The sequence below is a fragment of the Phanerochaete carnosa genome (genome assembly GCF_000300595.1).
Source record: "Phanerochaete carnosa HHB-10118-sp unplaced genomic scaffold PHACAscaffold_4, whole genome shotgun sequence".
Lineage (NCBI taxonomy): Eukaryota > Fungi > Basidiomycota > Agaricomycetes > Polyporales > Phanerochaetaceae > Phanerochaete > Phanerochaete carnosa.
The window spans coordinates 3,240,309-3,260,966 of record NW_006767631.1 but is presented as its reverse complement, the minus strand read 5'-3'; the positions used below and the strand labels follow the sequence as shown (position 1 = coordinate 3,260,966).

Here is a 20,658-nt window from a genome sequence, read left to right as displayed (position 1 = left end):
AATCTAGACAACAACAAAAATCTTGCCATGTACGATTGTTGAGCTCGCGCGCTGCAAAAGCCACAGGACACGCAAGTGGTGGGGCCTGTCTAGCTCTGCAACGATAGCTATGGCGAAGTCTTCACAATTTGGATTCCAAACCTCAGCGCTCGTAACCAACAGTACTACCTGGAAACAAAGCTAGTTCATCAGCCGGTTGTTTTATTGCAGCATGGCCAATACGTTGCTGCTATACCTGAGTCGACGCCTTGGTGGAGACAATTCAAAGCACAAAAGTCGCAGGGGTAAGGGTCCCCTTCGTGTCTTTCACCTATGTCAAGAGACAGTCGTTTACCAAGTCAAGCTTGGCTTCTTACTGCGTGCGACACATGCGGCGGCAATATCCAGGAGAACGCTCACGCCTCTGCAGCCAAGCCAGCTGGAGCAAATGTTAGTAGACAGGACTCATGACTAGCACACAGGACGCCTGAACTTCGCGTCAGTGTCCGGAGATCACGGTAAAGGCGAAACGGACTGACCTTGTGCCTCCTCGAGCCGGATAGTCAGAGGCATGTCAGCAATCGTCCATTCTCACTCTCGGCGCTCGCGAAACTGCCGGGTAGAAGCATGCATGCAATTCGTCGATGCCAGAGTACAGCTCCGAGTAAAACACGGCAAACATCTGAAGGTCTGAGAGGAATCCGCCGTTCTCAGAATTAATATGGTGCCAAGCAAGCGATGCATCAGCCTAGACACCGTTGGTGTCCGTTGGGACCTCGCGGAGGGCGTAGCTTGAGTCAAAGTGGTCTGCGGCCCTGCTGACATAGCCGAGGAAGACTGCACACCCTCGTCAGCCGTTGCTACATCCGTGACAGAAACGGGCGCACCATCAAAGTTCTGCTGGACAAAGGCAATTCGCTAGCAGAGGTGCGTCGCACACGGGTCGGTGTTTCTGCCGCCGGTCTCGGTGTTGAACGCACAGTGGCCACGCAAGTAGGTCGCAAGCAGGCCAAAGCCATCGTCAATGTTGCTGGTCACGCAGTCCATTAGCATCCATCTCGAGCAAGTCCGGCGAAGAACGTGCCAGTGGTCTGACTCGAGGTGCTTGTGGGCGCAGAAGGTGAGGTTTCCGACTCAAGGTGCTTGTGGGCGCAGAAGACGAGGTTTGTGAAGTCCATTGCCGAGGGCAGACATGGAGCCGTCTGAGATGAAGGTCTCGGCGGATGTGTAGTCATTGCCCGGGAGCGGGATCAGCTGCGTCGCTGCGCCTGCCTGGCGGGTGGCGGTAACAGCGGCCTGGATAGATCTCACCCAGATATTGATGTCAGGGATATCATGGGCTCGATCATGCTAACACAGAATGAACGTCCGAGTCAGGATGAAGGACACTGAGACGACTTACACTCCGAAAATGATCTGGTCATTGTCGACGTATTAGCTTGCGATACTGCCCCAGAGTGAAGCGAAGATCTCATTGCTTGGAGCACTTTGGCCGATAATCTAAAAGTAGACGTCAGTTCAGGGAGTACAATATAACGCGGAGAACACAAGTCACCTACCCATTCCAGCGAGCATAGCTGTGCACATTGACGATGCAGCTTGCGTCGGTAGCCAAGAAAGCCTGGATAAGGCTATTGCGCTCCTAGAAGTTATCCTCACTGAGTGTGTCAGCCGTCGAGTGTGTCAGTGAGCACGCCGTCGGTGAGGAACTGCCAGCCGACAGGGTGACAGAAGACGCCGAAGCTGTCGTCGTCGAAAGCGCTGCATCTTTATTGTGCCATCGTAGCCGCGGTGCTCGAGCAGAATAGACCACGTGCTGTTGGCCATGCGCGAGCCGTCCATGCTGCAGCCAAAGTCGAGACCGGCGATGCTAACACCCGCAAAACGCAGACGATCGGCACTGGGCGGTGCGCCGCTAGAGGGCGCAGGAGAACTGTGCGTCGCATTTCCGCTTGGTGGAGCTGAGGAGGAGGAGCCGGTAATGTGCTGGGAGTGGGCCGAAAGATACTGCGAGCCATAAGGTCATAAGCAACTGGAGAAGTTTTCTTATAATTGTTGGTGGCGGTGCGGACGATACCAGGGACACAGGTCGTGGAGCCGGCGAAGCCCTCGCGCAGAATAAAGATTCAAGCACTTGCACGAATTTCAGGCAGATATACAATATCGCTGCCTAATTATTGTGGTGAGCCAGCGTTGGCTTCGACCGCGGAACCAACCCACTTACATTTGTTGCCACTCTTGGGCCAAGCCGCAAGTCACGGCGATCCAGGGGGTATGCAGAGGAATTGCGTACGTGATTTTCGTATTGCTACGCCCTGGCACTGGCTAGTCCGTGTCTAGAATTGACATCCCCACCATCCCCGGAAAGGTTCTGTGCGCCATCTCGCATAGATGATTCATTCGATCACATGCTCTTCTTAGGACATGCTCCCTCACATGACAACAAAATAAGCGTATCTGTTGTTATTCTCGTCGAATCAAGTGCGGCCAAACAAATGGCGGAAGGCGGCAAGGGACGACTTCCGCACCTACGAACCGACATCAGATCGACGGGAACGTTGAACATTGTCCGTAATGTTTGACGTACATCTTACAGAATACAGCATGCAGCTGTCTCAGAGAGAATATTAAGCAGGATATTCGGGTGTACAGTATATGGCCCATCTTCGCCTCAACACCGGTCGGTGTACAGGAAGGCGTAAAGGGGCCGCAGAGATGTCCGTCGGTGATAACGACCCGAGCAAGCAGGAGTTTTCCAACAGATATCCGGGCAGATTGACTGCAGCTTGCAGAAAGATAGTCTTTTGGCGAAGGGTATGTCAGAACCGCAACGCTGTAAGTGCTGGCATGTGATCGCGATTCGGGCGCCAGGTGTACCAGACGCCCAATATATGTACCATCTCGCCAGCCGCCGTCGTCCCAAGAACTCCCTCTACTGCCATCTCGTGCTCGTGAAGCACATCGTTGTGAAATCTCTCATGCAGCCCCTCGCTTGTTTCGCAGCCACCCACCCAGACGGGCATCAACGTCAACGACGCGGCTACATCTGGGCGGACCTGAGCTGAACCTGAGCATAGGCGGTACGCACCAGGAGAGCAGTATGCCACTGGACCCAGGGAGCCAAGGTGCGTGGTTATATTCTGACCTGTGCGCTTTTCTTGCTAAATTTAGCTACGACCTCGCACAGCGCACGTTCTGCAACTGCCACTCCTGCTTGCTAGGAAGCACTTACGTCACGACAACACGGGAATCGCCCTCCTGCGTCGAGTTCACTGAGAACCGTCCTTCTGCCAGCGTGCCATCGCGCCAACGAACCGCTGGCACTATTTGAAGCACTGTGTATGTCCTCTTCTGCCCGTTCATGCACGCAATACGTCTCATTCTCGGCTACAGACTACGTCAAGAGTCCCGACAGCCTGCTGGCCTCCTTGCACTCGGCCTCGTGAATCAATCACACGCACAAGCCTCACAGCTACGGTTCTGTAGGGAATATGTTGTCTTGGTAAGTCTTTTTGCCCCTTGACTACTGCCACCATTCTCACTGCGGCCTCAGGCTGCCCTGCAGATCTGCATATACTAGCACTCGATGGTCACGATTGCCGCGTTAGCGATGCATCGCTCGGCTGCTCGACCTGATCAGCCGACTTCGATCTCCAAGCCCCACACTCGCGTCCCTCTCGGTCTGCGCTCTCGCTTTGGACCGCGGTCACCAGACGGCAAGGATGTCAATATCAACAGGACAGGGAGGGCGTCTCCGAGGGCGACGACCACCGCGTACTTATGCTGGGGTCATATTCGGTCTTGACTCACTTGTCCGAAGCTTTCATCCAATAGACATTGGCGGGGTGTAGTCCGGTCTTTCGCGAGCCTCGCTGATGCAGCGGCTCGCGCATATGTACCTAGCCCGAAGCACAATGAGAATAGTTTGCCACCGCCGTTTCATGCGACGAGGCCCATGACAGTCGCCGTCCGGTGCAATTTGGGTACAATACTCGCTGACTAAACGTACAGTTGGTTCAGTTCGGATATCACATAGCTACTTGTCAGCCAGGTGCGCTCTGCAGGTGCTTTTGTGCTCACCGGTCATTGCTGAAATACGATTGAACACAATAACCATTAGGGCCGACTGATCCAAAATCAGGCTACCATATCGAGCCGGAACATAAAATACTTATCTTCTTTTCACACATCGCCTGCTGCCTCAAGCCTTGTCATAATCCCTGCACGGCTTTTACAGCAGCGGTATAGCCTCGTCGTCCTACACATACGTCTCGGCTTACTCTTAGGCGTGAAAAAGACTTATGGAATCCCTACACCGCTGCAGTGTCCAGCAAGCTTTCATGCGACATACTAGTTACGAGGCGAAGAGCCCGCCGGCTATGACGAACTCTGCCAGTTGAGTCCGCAATGCACGTCTTGTGTCCTCGGTCATGCCCGTTACAGACCATCTCACGTTTTCGAACCTCGCAGGTCCCCTTGGCACACCGTTCAGCCTGGCTATTCAAGTTAGTTCCGACGGCTTGCGCTTATCGACACGTACAGCGGGCAGGTGAGAAAGGAAGTGACGTACGCCGTGTATAAGCTTACGTGGAGAATGTGTATCGCGAAGACGCGGAGCTAAACGATCCCCGCACGTGCTCACATCACGCTTGCCGCATGGACAAGTATTCATGCGCAACCCGAGATCGTATTCCCCGCATTCAATGAGGTCCCTTCTGCCTGCTACCTTCAGAACATGCATCAGCAAAGCTGGGCATTCCCACCAGGCGTCCCAGGTCTCTTGAGAAGCTTGTTCGCGAGCGCGCAATTGTTTGGTTTCGCCTTGGACAAGTCAACTCACAAAGCTTACGCTTCACGCCTCCAATCGTACGTCTCCTTCTGCGATGCCCATTATTTTCCACTCGATCTGTAGACTCGCCAGTCATGTCCTATGGTGGATAGATAGCCATGGTTCGATTTCGGCATGGAAGCCGGGGTGCCGTCCGTGAGTAGTGACATATCCGTGAAGCCTCTCTCGTCTTATGCGAATCGTCCGAGTGTCCGGTGTCCCTCCATTGCTGCACACTCCCTGTGACACTCGCCGTGACTAGCCATCACCGGCACCTCGGCAGATCGTCCCCTGCGCCGAGACATTGAACCATGGCTATCTATCCACCGTAATGTCCCGGTCGCTGCGTTCCGTGAGGACCACGTGCGTCTTAATTACACCCCCGTCGTTTGAGTACATGTCTCACTTTATCAAGCCCGGCTCGGTCGAGACCCGCTGTTCGGGCATCTGCAGCCAGCTTGAACCTTTCTATCCTGCGGTCGCGGCTCGCCACGCGCTGTTTTGCTGGCTGCTGTCAGACATCGACTTTGCGTCGACGAACGAAACTCACCGCGCAGCGCACGGACCAGCGCGTGGGAAGGTAGCGCAATGCGTCGTCTGTTCTGCGAGTCCGTCGGAAGCAAAGTGCGACGTTCTCGAACCAGACGGAGGCGGATTGTAGGGACCACCCTCGAATGCGAGGATCAAAACGAAGGTAAACGGCCTGAGAATATATAGGTAGTAGCCCGTAGAGAATTAGAGTAGAGAGACCTTGCCCCGCAACGTGTGTTTTCCTTCTCGGCTACGTCAGTAGTAGTACCTGAGATATATACCTGTTGTTTGCCCGCAGCTCTTGAGTGCCCATCCAACTGAAGTTCTCTTGGTGAGAACGGGCAGCGTTCGCCCTCTAAGTTGTCTGCCGGATACGCAGCAAGTCCCACCGTCACTAACTTTGCATTCATCGACACCGACTCGCTACTCTCCCTCCCTCAAATCGCACGAACGCCGAGATAGCTCGACCCAACGTCGTGGTCCAGTGAACCTCGGAGGAACGCGCCGCGCTCGATTCTCGAGCGCTCTCATATACAAACTATTTCCTGTACGACACTGCGAGAAGCAGTTCAAAACGCCGAAGACCCTCAACCCCGGAGGATCTCCTGTCGGTCAAGTCGAGCGTGGATCTCTGAGTCATGACGATCTCTTGTTTGTCACCTTGGCGTTCGTTAGGTTTTTTGGACTGCACCGTGAACTCGTTTTGCCCGACGATGTCTCTCTTCGCTCCTCCTGCATTGAAGCTGATCCGTCGACGCTCTGTCTCTACCAACACCACAAGTTTTAGTCGCGTTCTGCTTGCGCACAAGGCGGACCGTTACTTTGCTAGCTCTGAGGCTATTTTCGCGCGCAGGACTGACGGCATTGATCCTACAGCGCCCTTTTCTCTCCTACCTTGCGTCGCGTGGCGTGCCTATCCCGTTCGAGTCTCGTTCTTGAAACAGGACGGATTGGCGGTGTCCATGCGCTCCTCTGTCTCAACTGCGCTCGGTGATATTAGTGGATGCTTTCCCGTAAGCAATCTGAAGATACAGATGAACACTAAATCGAAGCTTCAATGATTTGTTCGTCTGATTCTGTACAAGCTGTAAAACCATAACGCCTTTGTACCTGTTTATCACATTTGAATAGGTATAGGTCAGAGTTTAAAATTAATTTTACCTTCAATGTGCGCGTTCTGAGTCCTCGCTACAGGCCTCAGCCACCTCTTCCTACTGCAGGAGACCAAAAATGCTATTCACAGCAGCCTTACTGCATTTCATATGCTACAATAGCCCATGTAATCGTGGATGCCAGTGGGGAGCGTGCAGCTGCCATCGTCTACAATCGAAACCGCCTTTGTCGCCCCGACCTTCACGTCTGCATACAGTTTCGTTAGCAAAAATAACCACCTAAAATCGTATGCATTTATCATACCTTGATATTTTAGCATTTAGCTGGCGCTCGTCCTGGTATACGGAGGTTAGAGGAGGTGGGATACAAATGACACGGCGCGAGCACAGCGTGAAGCGGGGTGGACGCTCATTAAGCACTTTTATCGGAGTTAAAAGCAGTCTGTATAGCCTGATTTTGCAGGCTACCGAAGAAACGATAGACCGCTACTATGCTCGTTTGAGGTTCACACTTGGAGGCTCCACCTGCTCCGCCGCCGCAGTAGATCTTAGAGATTCGGTGTCTTAGATGCCGCCTGGGTGACCTGATGAGCCTGCCTACCGTCCAGACTTTGCCCAGCATGCTACCCGGTAGCTGGCAGTATATCTCAGTCCAGTAATATCTGTCACTCAGGTACAGATGTTTGGGATGTCCGTGGACCGCTTCTCCACGAATTTCTCTTTTGGAGTTTTGTTTACTTTCAGAGCTGACATGGAGCAGAACAAACAACTAGACAAAACTTTGCACGCGAGTGTTTGCCTAGTCTCGTTTCCATCCGCTCTTAACTCCGACGTGTAAACACTGTCGGCCAGTGCATCGGACTTTGAAAGCAAAGTGCACTGGCTCGTTAGAGCGTCTGGTCCACTTGGATCATCCGGGGGGGTCTCGTCCGCACGTGACTGACGCGCACACATACCGCGCCCGTAGCCTGCCGTTGGCGGCTATTTGGGCTGCAGTGGTACTCTCCGTTGCAGGGGGCTTATAAAAACACAAATGTACTCAAGAATATATCAGAGGCACTTTTACATATATGTCTGACTGCATACACGAACGCCTTACTCATCACCAGCAACTTGGCGGTGCGCAGGCGGTCACTTCCTCAGGGAGCGTGTAGATCACGTGCGAATGAGGCCCCCCCGGATGATCCAAGTGGACCAGACATTCTAGCGAGAGACTGCACATCACCATTGATGTCCGACGCAGTCTCCGACCGGCGAAGTCCGGGCGCGCTAGAATGGCTGGGGACGAGACTAGTGTTTGCCTAATTGAGTGACGGCTTCGCCGGCTCCATTCGGGCATGGCAACGCACCCGCTTTCATTGTACAACCTGTGCTGATGCAGTGAAAATTGGCCGCATACTGTTTCTTTAGTGGCCGGGGCCGACCCTCCCCCTTCAGATCGGCCATCTGCAGCCGCGTCCGCTGTTCCGACACAACGGCTCCGCTGACATGCCGGATATGCCGAGCTCGTTTTGATCTAAAATCTGATCTGTAAACCGTTACAGATCCTCATCTCCTTGGCGGTCTCTCTCTGCGCTCTAATGGGGGCCACCTTCCTGGCATATGTCTGATGGGCTCCAAGCGCGGGTTTCCAAGGATGTATACCTCACAGTGGTGCTCCAGATGATCAACGATCCAGACAAGATCGCGCTTCGTCCGCCTGTTAAGATAAATGCGGGACCAAGGTCTGTCAGCCTTGCCTTTGAGTTTATCGTAGGAGGATTGTAACGCCGGACGAAGAAGCGGCTGGACATTGATTTCCCAGTTGGTCCAGCCGAGCAGCCTCTGCCATTCATGCAGTGCACGGCGGCGATCGTCAGACGTGGTGAATGCATGAATTAATGGCACCGACAGGTTCTGTCAAGTTCCAGCCGTTTGGTCTCGGGAAGCGTAATTGTCATCGTGACAGCATCGACATTAAACCCGATGATGGGCAGGAACCGATTGAAGAGTTGTTTCTATGCGCGCCTTCAACCCATCAGAGTGGAGGGTGCCAAGAGAAGGCGAACCTGTTTCGGGGGCATGAGATGTTTATACGGTGCATAATACATGAGATACAAGAATGTCGGAGGAGACGTGGAATCGACTAGGATCAGCTTCAGCTTGGCTGCAGCTCGACGATGGAACCACCACAACGCGACAAGACAGTCCAGCCGATGTCAAGCACCCAGTTCGACCTCGAGGCTCAAGCACAAGACTCGATTCCACCCCCAAGAACTCCTACTCCAAGCGTACGGACCAAAGGCTCCTCAGTGGGGACCGCTTTGGTACGAACATGGACAGAGGGGAGCGAAAAGCAGACGGGCAGCGCGAAGGATAGCGAGCCTAGCCTTGCAATGCCGTGGCTAGATGCACGGCCTACTCTGCAGCATCCAGCGAGTCCTCCGGATGAACAGAACGCATTACTTGCTTTGCCCCCTCCGCCTTCGTACGACGTCGTCGTCACCAACCTCTCCATTGCCATTCCTACATTCTGCGCACACATCCCCACGCCCATCCCAATCCCCATTCCTCGGGCTGTCACCGACACTGTCCGCAGATGGAACTCGAAGGATAAAGAGTCTAACGCGAATGTCACTGGCAGCGCCGGCGACGGGCTCATCATCCGCAATGTTAACGCCGTCGTCCACCGCGGAGAGGTCATGGCCATCATCGGCGGGTCTGGGTCGGGGAAAACAACGCTGCTGCACGCTATGGCTGCCCGACTCAGGGATCTACCCATCGCCGAGGGACATGTTTCGATCACTCCGTCTCACAGCGGGGGACAAGATGGTGCGCACCCTAAGGGCGGCGAGGGTCACTTCAAAGGCATGAGCAAGGTCGTCGGTTTCGTGAAACAGCACGACTACCTTCTGCCTCATCTTACGGGTGCGTCCAGTTCGTAGCTGATTACGTCGAGTGGCATGTCCTGATTGTGCCACAACAGTCAGAGAGACATTGACCTATGCCGCAAAGTTGCGGTTGCCTTCTTCTGTCGACAGCGAAACAAGACGCCTGATCGTCGAACAAACGATTCAAGAGCTCGGTCTTGCAGATGCCGCGAACACGATGGTAGGCGGCGCAGGCCGGAAGGGGATCTCCGGTGGGGAAAAGCGTCGGCTGTCTATTGGCTGTGTCCTTGTTAGTTTCCCATCCGTGATTATTCTCGATGAGGTTACGACCGGTCTCGGTGAGTTGGGTCTTGCTCGCCACGCTGAGGCTGTCTGACATTTTTCTTTCGAAGATTCATTCACCGCGTTCCAGCTCCTTGAGACCCTTGATCGCCTAGCGAAACGCGGGCGTACAGTCATTCTGTCGCTGCACCAGCCGCGATCCGACGCCTTCACGCTATTTTCCCGTATTCTTCTAATGTCGCATGGATCAGTCGTCTACTCTGGTCGCACAGGAGACTGTCTACCCTATTTCTCTCAGCTCGGCTTCCAGCCCTCGGAACGGACCAATCCGCTCGATTTCTTGATCGACGTCTCGAGCATTGACACACGGGACGAAGACAACGAGCGCGAGAGCAAAGAACGCCTCAATCGGCTTGTCCAGTGCTGGAGGGAGAAGGAGGCTATTGATGCCGAGAGGAACGTGCGAGACGCTCGTGGTCGCACATCAAACTGCCTATCTCACTTCTTACAACTCGGCTACCAGCACCCGGAACGCGCCAATCCGCTCGATGTCCGGACCGACGCCTCCATCGTTGACATACGGGACGAAGACAATGAGTGCGAGAGCAAAGAGCTCCGCCTTGATCAGCCTGTGCAGTACTGGGGGGAGAAGGAGACTATTGATGCCGAGAAAGACGTGTTAGGCGGCCCGCCGTTCCCTGGACTCGGAGCTTCTTCTACGACGCTAGACTCAGAGAAGCCGGCTGTCCATGTGTCTCCGACAACAACGACCAGCAAGCGTCCCAATGTACTCCAACAAACTACTATCCTCGTTCCCCGCGCATTTCGTAACATGACCCGCGGTTATCTGGAACTTGTTGGGCACTTCCTGCAGGCCATCCTCGTGGGTTTACTCATGGGCGTCACTTACTTCCAGCTTGGCGACCAGCCGAACGACATTCAGAGCCTGAAGAGCCTCGCATTTCAGGTGGTGCCAGCATACGCCTATTTGACTCAGATCGTTTGGACGTTCAAATGGTGCAATTCACTCGTCGTCTTCGACCGGGAACAAGAAGACAGCTTGTATTCGCCTGTGGCGTGGATTCTGTCTGAATTCATTGCGTGGCTGCCCATGAACGTCATTGCCCCCTCTATATTCTCGATCTTGGTTTACTTCATCTCCAACATGCGTCGAGACGATCTACATTACAACCTCGGCATATTCATCATCGATATGGTCTTGGTCCAACTTTCCCGAATCGCGTGGTCGCTGTTTTCAGCTAGCATCGAGGTGAACTACATACACCATCCTGTCGCACACTCCACACTGATTTTGTGATGTAGCGTAGCTTCGCACGGGCATCAGTTCTCGGGAACGTTCCTTCCATCTTCTTCAGCCTTTCCCCAGGCTACTTGGTCGTCAACGTCCCAGGCTGGATTCGCTGGTTCCGCTGGATCTCCCCTCACTTCTTCTCCTTCCGCATCGTCGTCATCTCCCAGTTCCGCAACCGCACATTCTCCTGCCAAGGCGTCACCGGCCCCGCACTCGCACAGTGCTCGGGCAACAACGTGCTCCGTGGCCTGCGCATCTCACCCACGGAGCCACTGTGGCCGATGTTCCTCGGCAACCTGGGATTCCTGCTTGTCATCACAGCCTTCTCGTGCTTCTTGCTTACGGTGTGGAAGCCCGGCGGTGCGCGACACGCGCAGCGCGTTGCGAGCGATGTCAAGGGCAAAGAGATCAGCGAGGCGGAGATCGACATCGTGCGGGCGCGCGTCGACGTCACCGCCGAGCACGTCGGACTCTTCCATGTCCGCCGGACGCTTCCATCGTTCAAGCGCGTCGAGACGCCGATCCTGGCAGATGTTAGTGCGCGGTTTCCGAGCGGTGAGGTATCGGTGATCATGGGACCCAGCGGGTCGGGGAAGAGTACGTTCCTGCGGATGTGTGCTGGGTGGCCGATAAAGGGTGGGCTACTTAGCTCGTTTGAGGGGCATGGAGAGATCAAGCTCAATGGTGTACCTGTATCGAGCCGCACAAGACATATATGTGCCTTCGTAGAGCAAGGTACGTGAATAGATTACATTGGCGTTCTTGTGTCCGTTGTGCTGACGGGAAGATGCAGACGACGACTATCACCTGCCAGCGTTGACCGTACGAGAGACGCTCCGGTTCGCGGCGATGATCAAGCTGCCCAGCACAGTCAGTCGCAAGCACAAGATCGCTCGTGCGGAAGAAGTTCTGAGGATGCTCGGTCTTCGGGACTGTGCTGATGGAATGGTCGGCGGCGAGTTACTGAAGGGGATATCGGGTGGAGAGAAGCGCAGGCTATCGTTAGCGTGTCAAATGGTACAGTCTTTGGTGCGTTCGCCGTCGTATGACATGCTGATGGAAGGTTGGATAGATCAATGACCCCGCGGTACTCATTATTGACGAACCCGTATGCACATCCTTTGCCTTCGGCGGTCAAATGATCGTGTCTGATAGACTGGGCAGACCAGCGGTCTGGATGCCAACACAGCGCGAAACGTGATGGAAGCCCTTCAGGGTATCGCCCGCAGTGGGTGAGTCTCAAGGTGTATACAGCGTCGAGACCATTCTAAACTTTTTTATTTTTATTTTTCAGGCGGACTGTGATAGCATCCCTGCACCAGCCCCGCAGCGACATCTATAACATGGTCGATAACTTCGTAGTTCTAGCCAAGGTATTATTATCTTGGTGAAATAGTGCTTGGTTTCATTTTCTGATCGGCGGCCAATGCAGCAAGGGAACGTTGTCTATCAAGGTCCTCGAGAGCAACTACTTCCCCATTTTGCGTTGGTAGGCTACGTCTGCCCTCCGTTCTACAATCCGTCGGACTATTGTATGGATTTAATCTCGGTCGACGTACGTGGACAAGCTAGGCAAGAACAGACTTCGGCTCGTGTCAAGTTCTTGGTCGAGTCCTGGAAGACCCGACAAGACAAAATGCTTGATTACGCAGCTAGCAAATCCGCCACCTCCAAAGAAGCAGTCGCCGACATACCTATAGAGCTAGAAGATCGTCCGGAGTACACGCCCATATGGATTGCACTTCCTGTCGTCCTCGATCGAACATTCCGCAACAGCTGGAGACAGCCGGATATCTTCTGGACCAGGTGGACCCAGGCCCCGATCCTAGCTATCTGTTTCTTCTTATTCTTCCTGCGACTGTCCAACGGTCCAACGGGTGCTCAAGACCGCATTGGTCTGGTTGAAGAATGTACCACCACGCTTGCTTATGCCGGCTTCGCTAACTTGGCTGCACTCTACCCGATGGAGAAGACCGTCTTCTTCCACGACTACAAATCGGCTGGTGGGCGGTATTCGAGCGCCACATTTATCACGGCATTCACCATCTTCGCTATCGTCCCTGAGTTCATCTCCGCCCTTCTGTTTTCCGTCATCATGAACGTCGCTACGGGTATGCAAAGCAACGCACGGATCTACTTCGAATTTACTGTTTCTGTCTGGATACAGCTCAGCTTCGGCGAGAGTGTCGGTATCGCCTTCGCGTCGTTCTTCGACACCATGGGCCTTTCCATGTCCCTCGTCTCCGTCTTCCTCGTTGTCGGCTCGCAGGCTAGCAGCATCCTTTCCGCGTCGATTGCTAGATTTCTCCAGGATATTGCGTGGATCTTCCCGATGAAGTACGGAGCGCGAACGCAGCTCATCAACGAGATGCAGGGAAAGGTGTTCAACTGTCCGCCAGATACCATTACGAACGGCGAGTGTACTGCCGCGACTGGACAGCAAGTGTTGGACTTGTTCGGATTCCATGCTAGCACTTGGCACCTTGTCCTTATATCCATCGCAGTCATTATAGGATACCGCGTTGCCACCTGGGGTATCCTATCTGTGAGGTGAGTATGTTTGTTGGTGCACACGGATTTTGCTAATGTGCTTGCACGTGTAGAATGCGCTATATTTGATACCTCTAGCCTATCCTTACATTAACTTTGACCCCTATCTAGCCTTCTTCAGCAAGACTGAGACTGAGCGCATTACTTTCTATTCATAATCAAATCACCTTGATACCGTAGTATATTACACACTGTATACCCAAATTGCATACTAGGCTGGAGTTGATTGATCGTGTTATTGTTATCCATGTGTTATTTTACGCCAGTCGACCTCCAAAGGCTACAGCGATGTGCGCTATGTAGTGAAATCTAGACTATAAATCCCCAAGAGCCCTGAAAAGTTAAAACCGTGACAGCATGTGATACGACGCAAGTTCGCTATCTCCTTCAGATATCTATCCATCTACAACCGCGTATGCCGGGGTCATATCTGGCCTTAACTCACTTGTACTGATCGGCAGAAGCTCTCATCCTATGGAGATCAGCAGGGTGTAGTCAGGTCTTTCGCGAGCCTCGCTGATACTGCAGTAGCGGATCGCGCATATGTACCTAGCCCAGGAGTACAATAGGAACCATTTGCCACTGCCGGTTCATGCGACAAGCCCCATGACCATGACAGTCGTTATCCCGTGTAACATTCGCTGGCAGTTGGTTCAGTTTGGGCGTCCTCTTGAGATTTTGCAAGTCCCCGTCCCCGCCCTGTAGCCTGCCTGCATTGGCGACCTATTGAGACACGTGGATGTACGCTGCATTCGAGTAGCGCAACGTTGTTTTTATGCAGAGCTGGAGCCAGATGCCTACCAGTATCCTCCCCCCAAAAGTTGAAGATAAATAATAATAATAATAATAATAATAATAATAATAAATGGCGATATGGTAGCCCTGTCTTGTGCAGCGGACCTCAACGTGCAGGTATACCAGAAGTACGGTCTGGCGCTGCTAAACAAGCAGATAATGCCGTCGCCGTGGAGAGAGTGGCCGCTGTACCTCCTCTCGCTGAACACCAAGCGCTAGGTGGTAAGTGCAGTTTTTTGGCTCGCATAACCAGCCAAAAGCTAGGCGAACAAGAACCTGTGTTTAACCGGTTTTCATTCGAGAAAACTTGGAGACAAAACTTCCTTTTCCGCTAGTTTTGCGCGTTTCAGCCTCTTTTGGCCGATTTTGCACCAATTTACGCACCAATTTACCCCAATGTACAACCGGGGAACAATTGGTTCTTGTTTTCCCAATTTTGGCCGGGTTTCTTCAAGAAAAAACCGTGCTTACCACCCTGTGAAGGCTGCTGAGAGCTTCTACATAGGCGTACGCGAGATCCGTGACTTCTTAGTGCATACTGGGCTCGCGAAGCGCGTTAGACGCATCAGCAAGGTAGCTGTGTGCAAATACGACTGGTCAGCTGGCTTCTCACTATTCGTCATGCTTCTCGTCTGGCATCGTCGAGATCATCCCGGTTAGGTAGTGCTAGAACCAGGCACGCTTGGTGGCAATTACAGGGAATGCATGCACACTAGAATTACACGAGACCAGTATACAGGGCTAGATGGCGCAGAAAGCACAGCAAGATTCACGCGCACAGCGCTTCTTAGTATAATTTCCCTCAGTCCGACAGCCGCTTGCAATAATCGGGGTTGCCCACAGGATTCTACGCGCACTCATCAGCCGACCATCATATAACAAGCACAGACGAGAGAGACGCACAAGGGCCCATGTCGGGAACGGCGTGACCTTGCCGCTGCCGCCACCCACGGCGAAGGTGTAGACGAAGATCATGATCTGCGTGCCGCCGTCGAGTGCGGCGCTGAGCAGGAAGTTGTACTTGCGGAACCACGTCGCGCGGTACCGGCGTAGGTAGTATTGCGAGAAGACCGCGAGCAGGAAGGACATGAACGTTGCCGAGTTGATGCCCACGCTCAGGAAGCCGAGCTCCGCTGCACTAAACTGTCAGGGCGTGGATAGCAAGGAAAGAGACGGGTGTACGCACCGACGAGGATAGGCGTGAAGACGTGATTGAAGCCGGCGCGTGGCCATCGCTTGTGTGCGAGCCAGAGCGGGATCGGGAAGCCGAGGCCCGCGAGAAGCATGTACGGCACAAACTACACTACGTCAGCACTCCATAACCGATCTGTGAGGACGAATCGACGCACCCCATAGCGCGTACCAGTTGCGTAGAGCGGCTTACCGAGGGCGCCCCAGGCGATGGCGTCGCTGTTGTAGGACTGGACCTGCTGGCCGGACCAGATGTTGCTGCCCTGGACGTCGAGTAGCACCTCGCGATGACTTGCAATGACCGTGCGCATGATCGCGAAGTTGAGGAGCGCACCGATGATCGTCCCGATTGTCTGCACTGTGAACGTTACCCGTGGCGGGATCTTTGAGTATTGCCCCAGCTTGAGGTCACGAAGCAAGTTGAGAGACTGCAAGAGCGAGTTGTAGCCGTACAGTGTGAAGTACCTGCGTGGCGCGAGGCTGTCAGAATGGATAAAGTATGTGAGAGGAAGGGAACGCACATGTTCGCGACGGGTTTGCCGGGGACAACAGCGCCGCCGATCATCTGGATCAGGTTCTGGATGCTCGGCGCGTATCCGACCGTGCAATAGAGCGTGCCGATGATGGGGATGAAGAGCGTGCAGAAAATGAGCGCAATGAAGAGACCCCACCAAGGTAGTTGGCTCTTGGCGGTGTAACAGGTGGCGAGGGCCATGGCAACGGTGACGACAAACATGCCCATGTACCAGTACCACTTAATCTTTAATCAGGAGATGCACGAGCTGATACTGTAGGTTGCCACTCACTGGGACCTCTTTGTAGATCTTCATCTTCTGGTAGTGCGGGTCGTCTGTCTCCTTAGTCTTTAATTGCACACGTCAGCTTCTGTTCCGAACCAAGCTCCACGAGGGAGACGCACCCTCGAGTCACGAATGATCTGATACACCGTCTTGCCGTGCCACAGCAAAAAGTGCGTGAGTGCGGCGCCAATGTACATCGTGCGGCTGATCAAGTACAGGAGCTGTGACGCCGCGTACCAAGGCAGGCCTTGTTCCTCGAGCTTCTGGTAGTTAAGCGTGTAGTCTGGGTTCAGGATGCTCAGCTGGTCGTACTCCGTCCCGTTCTCGTAGAAGAGCAGCTGCGTCAGGAAAGGGAAGTTCTGCGCGTGCCAGACGTTCCGCGCATAGCATGCGCAGAACGCAACGCTACGTTTCCGGAGTCAACAGCGTGCTCGCAACCGGTGACATGACACGTACATGCAGACAGCGACGCCGCCGTACAACGAGAGCTGCGTTGAGAGCGGCGTGAACAGCGAGCCGATGGCGCCGCCGCCAGAGCCGACGTAGGCCCAGTCGAAGGAGAGCGAGAACAGGCCGAGACCCTCATTACCCGCCGCACCACCGAAAATGCGGGTGAACCACGCGCTCTTCTGGTTCGCGAGACAGAAGATGGAGACACCGGTGAGAGTCCTGACCATGTCTCAGTCGTCAGCAGGACCCTGACTTTACGAAAGATGGCGTGACGTACGGGGCAATGTATTCGGGGATCCATTCCCACACAAAGATAACAAGACAGCTACGGAACCAGTAATCAGTCAACCCGCTTACTCGGAATTGGGGTTGGGAAACAAAAGGTGAAAACGCACGTGATCCAGAAGAAGGTCATGCGCTTCTTTTGGAGGATGGCCGACTTGCCGCGGTGCAGGGTGTCGAAGAGCTGAACGGTCGGCACGAGCATCGGGTAGATAGCGAAGGTCGGGTACACCAGGAAGACGCGCATAATGCCCGCGAGCCCGTACCCGAGGAGCTGTGAGGCGATGAGGCTGGGTCTCTCGTTAGTGGTGTGCTGCTGGACGATTGTAAGTTCAAACGCACGTGAAAATGCCGATCGCAACGTTGGGCCGGACGTTGTAATAGAGGTCCTGGGCGGCGAAAACGCTGATGGCCAATGCGGAGGAGGACGCCGTAGAAGCCTATTCCCTCGTGTCAGTAAAAGTTCAAAAGCTAGCTGATGAAAACGGATGTACCATGATCGTGATAGCGACATGCTCCTTGATATCTGACCTCACACTTAGCGTAATTCACCCATTAGAAACTGCACATACTGAAGGGGCCGGGGTTCAACCATCGCCAGAACCGGTTGTTCTTGGTCCTCAAACGCGCGTTCTCGAAAGGGCCAGGGACGACCTCTTCCATGAACTTGCCGATAATGTAGGCGAAAATCTATCGGGAACAGTGAGTACATGTGGCCGGTTGACTTGTAGGTAATGATTAACCTGCAAGAACAGCTGGCTGACATCGATGGTCTGTGGTCGGAAGTACTACGGTGGCACTCAGTGTGATGGTAGGTGCGAGCAGGGGAAGGATGCATACGAAAATCTGTCCAAGAATGGCACCGAAGCAGGATAGGCCAAGAGAGAGAAACCACATGCGAAACGTGAAGATGGGCATGGAGGGGTCGTCCTCGAGCGAGACCAGCCGGACGGCATAGTCGATGTCGGTCTCTGTATGATCGACAATCAGCAAAGCAGCACGCAGGAGACGTCAACGTCCTCACCAATCGGCCTTTCCTTGCCGTTCGTGCCCAGGTCAACCGCACGGACATTGTCGTAAACGTTGCCGACTTTGTCCGAGAGGGCGGCGGCCCTCAGGTCGACCAGCGGGGTGCTACCAGGCGCAAGCTCGATCTCATCGTCTTGGACAGAGAGCTTCTCGTCGATAATGGAGCCTTCTGAAGGCGCCTTCTTCTCGTGGAGCACGGGCATCGTCGAGATGGCAGCCATTGCTAGAGCTACTGCTGCAGGAATGGCAGAGCGGACAGACCAGCCTGGCAGAAGGTCGCATGACCAGCGGTGATGCTTTTATTGCGCATCACGGAGCGTCTTTGAGGCCAGTGAAGGTTTCTTGATCAGGCACCACGGTGAGTTCCTCCACATGGGTGTCGGCAGGTGATAAGGAACTTACGGGCCCAATAAGCTATCAATTTGCCGTAGCCTGCCGGCCGATTTGCAACAACAACTCTCTGCCGACGCCATTCGGTGCCTACACTGCCAGTCGAGGCTATCCGGAGATTGTGAACTGGCAGCTTCGAGACCGCAATCGCTCCGTCTTCTGACGAAGCCTCCTAGGATAGTTCTCGGTGTGAGTAGAACCAGTATACTGTACCGGCCGCGCTCGTTCCGGCGCAAAGATCCAGTCTGTCCACTTCGCCGTTATCGAACTGATGTTTCACGCGTTGTGAACATGGTGACCCAATTTGAGAAATCCAGTCGTCTGCTGATTAGATCTCTCTTGACAGATCATTCGAAGTTCGACAGAGAACGCTCCATCGGGCCTTATAGTACGGGGTGGAGTATGCAGCGACCCACGGCCCACATGGTCCACCTCAGTCAATTTCCCATAAGCGAACCTTGTGGCGCAAGCCTTGAGTTGATCGTTTGCCCTGCGAGCCACTAAACAGGAAAGCGCTGTGGTTCAACGCTGCCGCGTAAGCGTTTAAGCTGTCGACCGACCCCCTAATATCGAATTCCGTTAGCACTTTAGCCTCCGGTATCATTCTCACCCGCGGCATGTTGTCGGCAACACAGGTCATCAACTGCTAAAACCGCTTGGCACTGAGGTTTTGCATCCGATCTGCATGTGCATCATCCCGTTGCGAATCTATACCCACGAATGGCGCAAGCATGAATGTTGTCTGGGATAACAAAAGCAGTAGAACATACGCCGCTATCGAGCCACCACCGCCACAGGTTCAATATCAGCCGAGAATTTGTCCGTTCTGATCCAGAAACAGCACTGCAAGAAACACGCGGGCGGATCAGCTTGGCCATTTGACATATAGCATGTCATGCCTGTCTCTACCTGGCAGATCGCAAGAAGCTTGTCTTCGAGCAGAGCCTTCACCCTACTGTTGAAATGACCATGTCGGATCGACCTCGGGGTGGTAGCTTACCGTGGTCGCGGGGGTCGAAGTATAGCCGTACCCGGCCAGGGCGTGCCTACTTGGGAGTCACCCTGCAAAAACCCACGTGCCCCTTCGCGCTCGAAATCTCGGAGAGAGAAAAAGGGCACCGACGGCGGCCGATGATTCCACTGAACAGGAATAACACAGCGGTAGCCTGCGCATGCGCTCTAAAGACACGATACGCTCGCGGGCACTGTTAGAACCCGTCTTGCGGACCGAACGCAGCGAGTCTAACCGTCGCGATGTCTTAGGGAGCCGTAAGATTAAATTATACTGAGCAGCAACGAACACGAACCTGGCTCGACCGCCAGCAGCATCCGGTTTCTTCCGGGTCCGCAGCTATGATAGAATATCGCGATATATGCACATATTTCGGCGCAAGAAAGTAGCTCAGGCCCACGCTCAACACGCTCAACGTGAAAAGCACTGTAAATCGCGTGAGAGTAGTGATCGACATTGACGATCAACGTCCAGACCTCGGTGCCGCTCTCTCATACACAGCTGCACGGATGAGACTGTGGGGCTCAAGATCTGGCGGATTTTGTGATTCGGGGAATCGTGATCTTTGAGCGTTGGTTTTTGTCTGAGATTCGTCCGACCGAAATCATGATTCTGGCCAATGCGAAATACGCCCGATCCGAGATCTCCCCACCACAGTTTGGCGCCCACAGAGCCTCAGGCCTCAGAGCACACGTCCGTTCGAGTTGTATTCCGTACTTAGAAGTCCACATTGAACAGTAGGAGACTACATTAGAACACATGTATGATCTCAGCTCGGGTAGTAAGCTGCAATAGATGCCGGAATAACAGGCTACGGGCCGGAGAAAAACTCATCGTCAAGCTCGCTGGTACCTTCGCCCCTCATAGACAGGGCCGGAACGTTGTCGTCGTCGTCCTCAAGGAAAACACCACCTAGATTACCTTCAGGGAAATCCTTTTCGTCCTGAGCTATCATATCTTCTCGCCACCTATCCATCCAAGATGTCAGCAGTATATCAAAGTTATAACACCACGGGACACATACTTAACCCACCCGTCGCTCTCGTAGTTTGTACCAAGGTTCTTCTGATGATGAAGCTCCTTCATCTCAGCATTGACAGCCTTCCAAAACCCACTGTCAGCCCCACTCTGTCGTTCCGTCTTGGTAAGAGACGATGTGCTCGCACGTGCATCTGACTGGCTTTAGTGAAGAAGCGTACAGGCATCACGACGCTGGTAGTCCCATTTAAGGTGGTAAGGCACGGT

At 53.9% G+C, this 20,658-nt stretch overlaps 4 protein-coding genes across 4 annotated transcripts; 1 reads left to right on the top strand and 3 right to left on the bottom strand.

Moving 5' to 3' along the window:
• Positions 1 to 727: 727 nt before the first annotated feature.
• Positions 728 to 998, bottom strand: PHACADRAFT_194752 (uncharacterized protein; the record flags this gene model as incomplete). Its single annotated transcript, XM_007394947.1, has 3 exons — positions 728 to 816; positions 867 to 897; positions 960 to 998. The coding sequence occupies 3 exons, from the start codon at positions 996 to 998 to the stop codon at positions 728 to 730; spliced, it is 159 nt and encodes a 52-aa protein (XP_007395009.1).
• A 7,322-nt stretch (positions 999 to 8,320) lies between these two features.
• On the top strand, positions 8,321 to 13,535 carry PHACADRAFT_208320 (uncharacterized protein; the record flags this gene model as incomplete). The annotated part of the gene is made up of 10 exons (XM_007394946.1): positions 8,321 to 9,357; positions 9,416 to 9,658; positions 9,713 to 10,872; positions 10,926 to 11,649; positions 11,708 to 11,931; positions 11,987 to 12,022; positions 12,079 to 12,146; positions 12,209 to 12,287; positions 12,347 to 13,464; positions 13,518 to 13,535. The coding sequence occupies exons 1-10, from the start codon at positions 8,610 to 8,612 to the stop codon at positions 13,531 to 13,533; spliced, it is 4,416 nt and encodes a 1,471-aa protein (XP_007395008.1). The 5' UTR covers positions 8,321 to 8,609.
• Positions 13,536 to 15,006: 1,471 nt separating this feature from the next.
• On the bottom strand, positions 15,007 to 18,854 carry PHACADRAFT_254776 (uncharacterized protein). Its single transcript, XM_007394945.1, has 17 exons — positions 18,414 to 18,854; positions 18,007 to 18,352; positions 17,823 to 17,953; positions 17,726 to 17,770; positions 17,555 to 17,672; positions 17,477 to 17,508; positions 17,325 to 17,422; positions 17,096 to 17,272; positions 16,978 to 17,025; positions 16,707 to 16,919; positions 16,370 to 16,655; positions 16,257 to 16,313; positions 15,972 to 16,204; positions 15,609 to 15,915; positions 15,446 to 15,557; positions 15,163 to 15,392; positions 15,007 to 15,106 (listed from the first exon to the last, which is right to left on the bottom strand). Exons 2-17 carry the CDS (start codon positions 18,230 to 18,232, stop codon positions 15,062 to 15,064), a joined length of 2,358 nt encoding a protein of 785 aa, XP_007395007.1. The 5' UTR covers positions 18,233 to 18,352; positions 18,414 to 18,854; the 3' UTR covers positions 15,007 to 15,061.
• Positions 18,855 to 20,224: 1,370 nt separating this feature from the next.
• On the bottom strand, positions 20,225 to 20,499 carry PHACADRAFT_194749 (uncharacterized protein; the record flags this gene model as incomplete). The annotated part of the gene is made up of 2 exons (XM_007394944.1): positions 20,225 to 20,381; positions 20,438 to 20,499. The coding sequence occupies 2 exons, from the start codon at positions 20,497 to 20,499 to the stop codon at positions 20,225 to 20,227; spliced, it is 219 nt and encodes a 72-aa protein (XP_007395006.1).
• Positions 20,500 to 20,658: the final 159 nt, after the last annotated feature.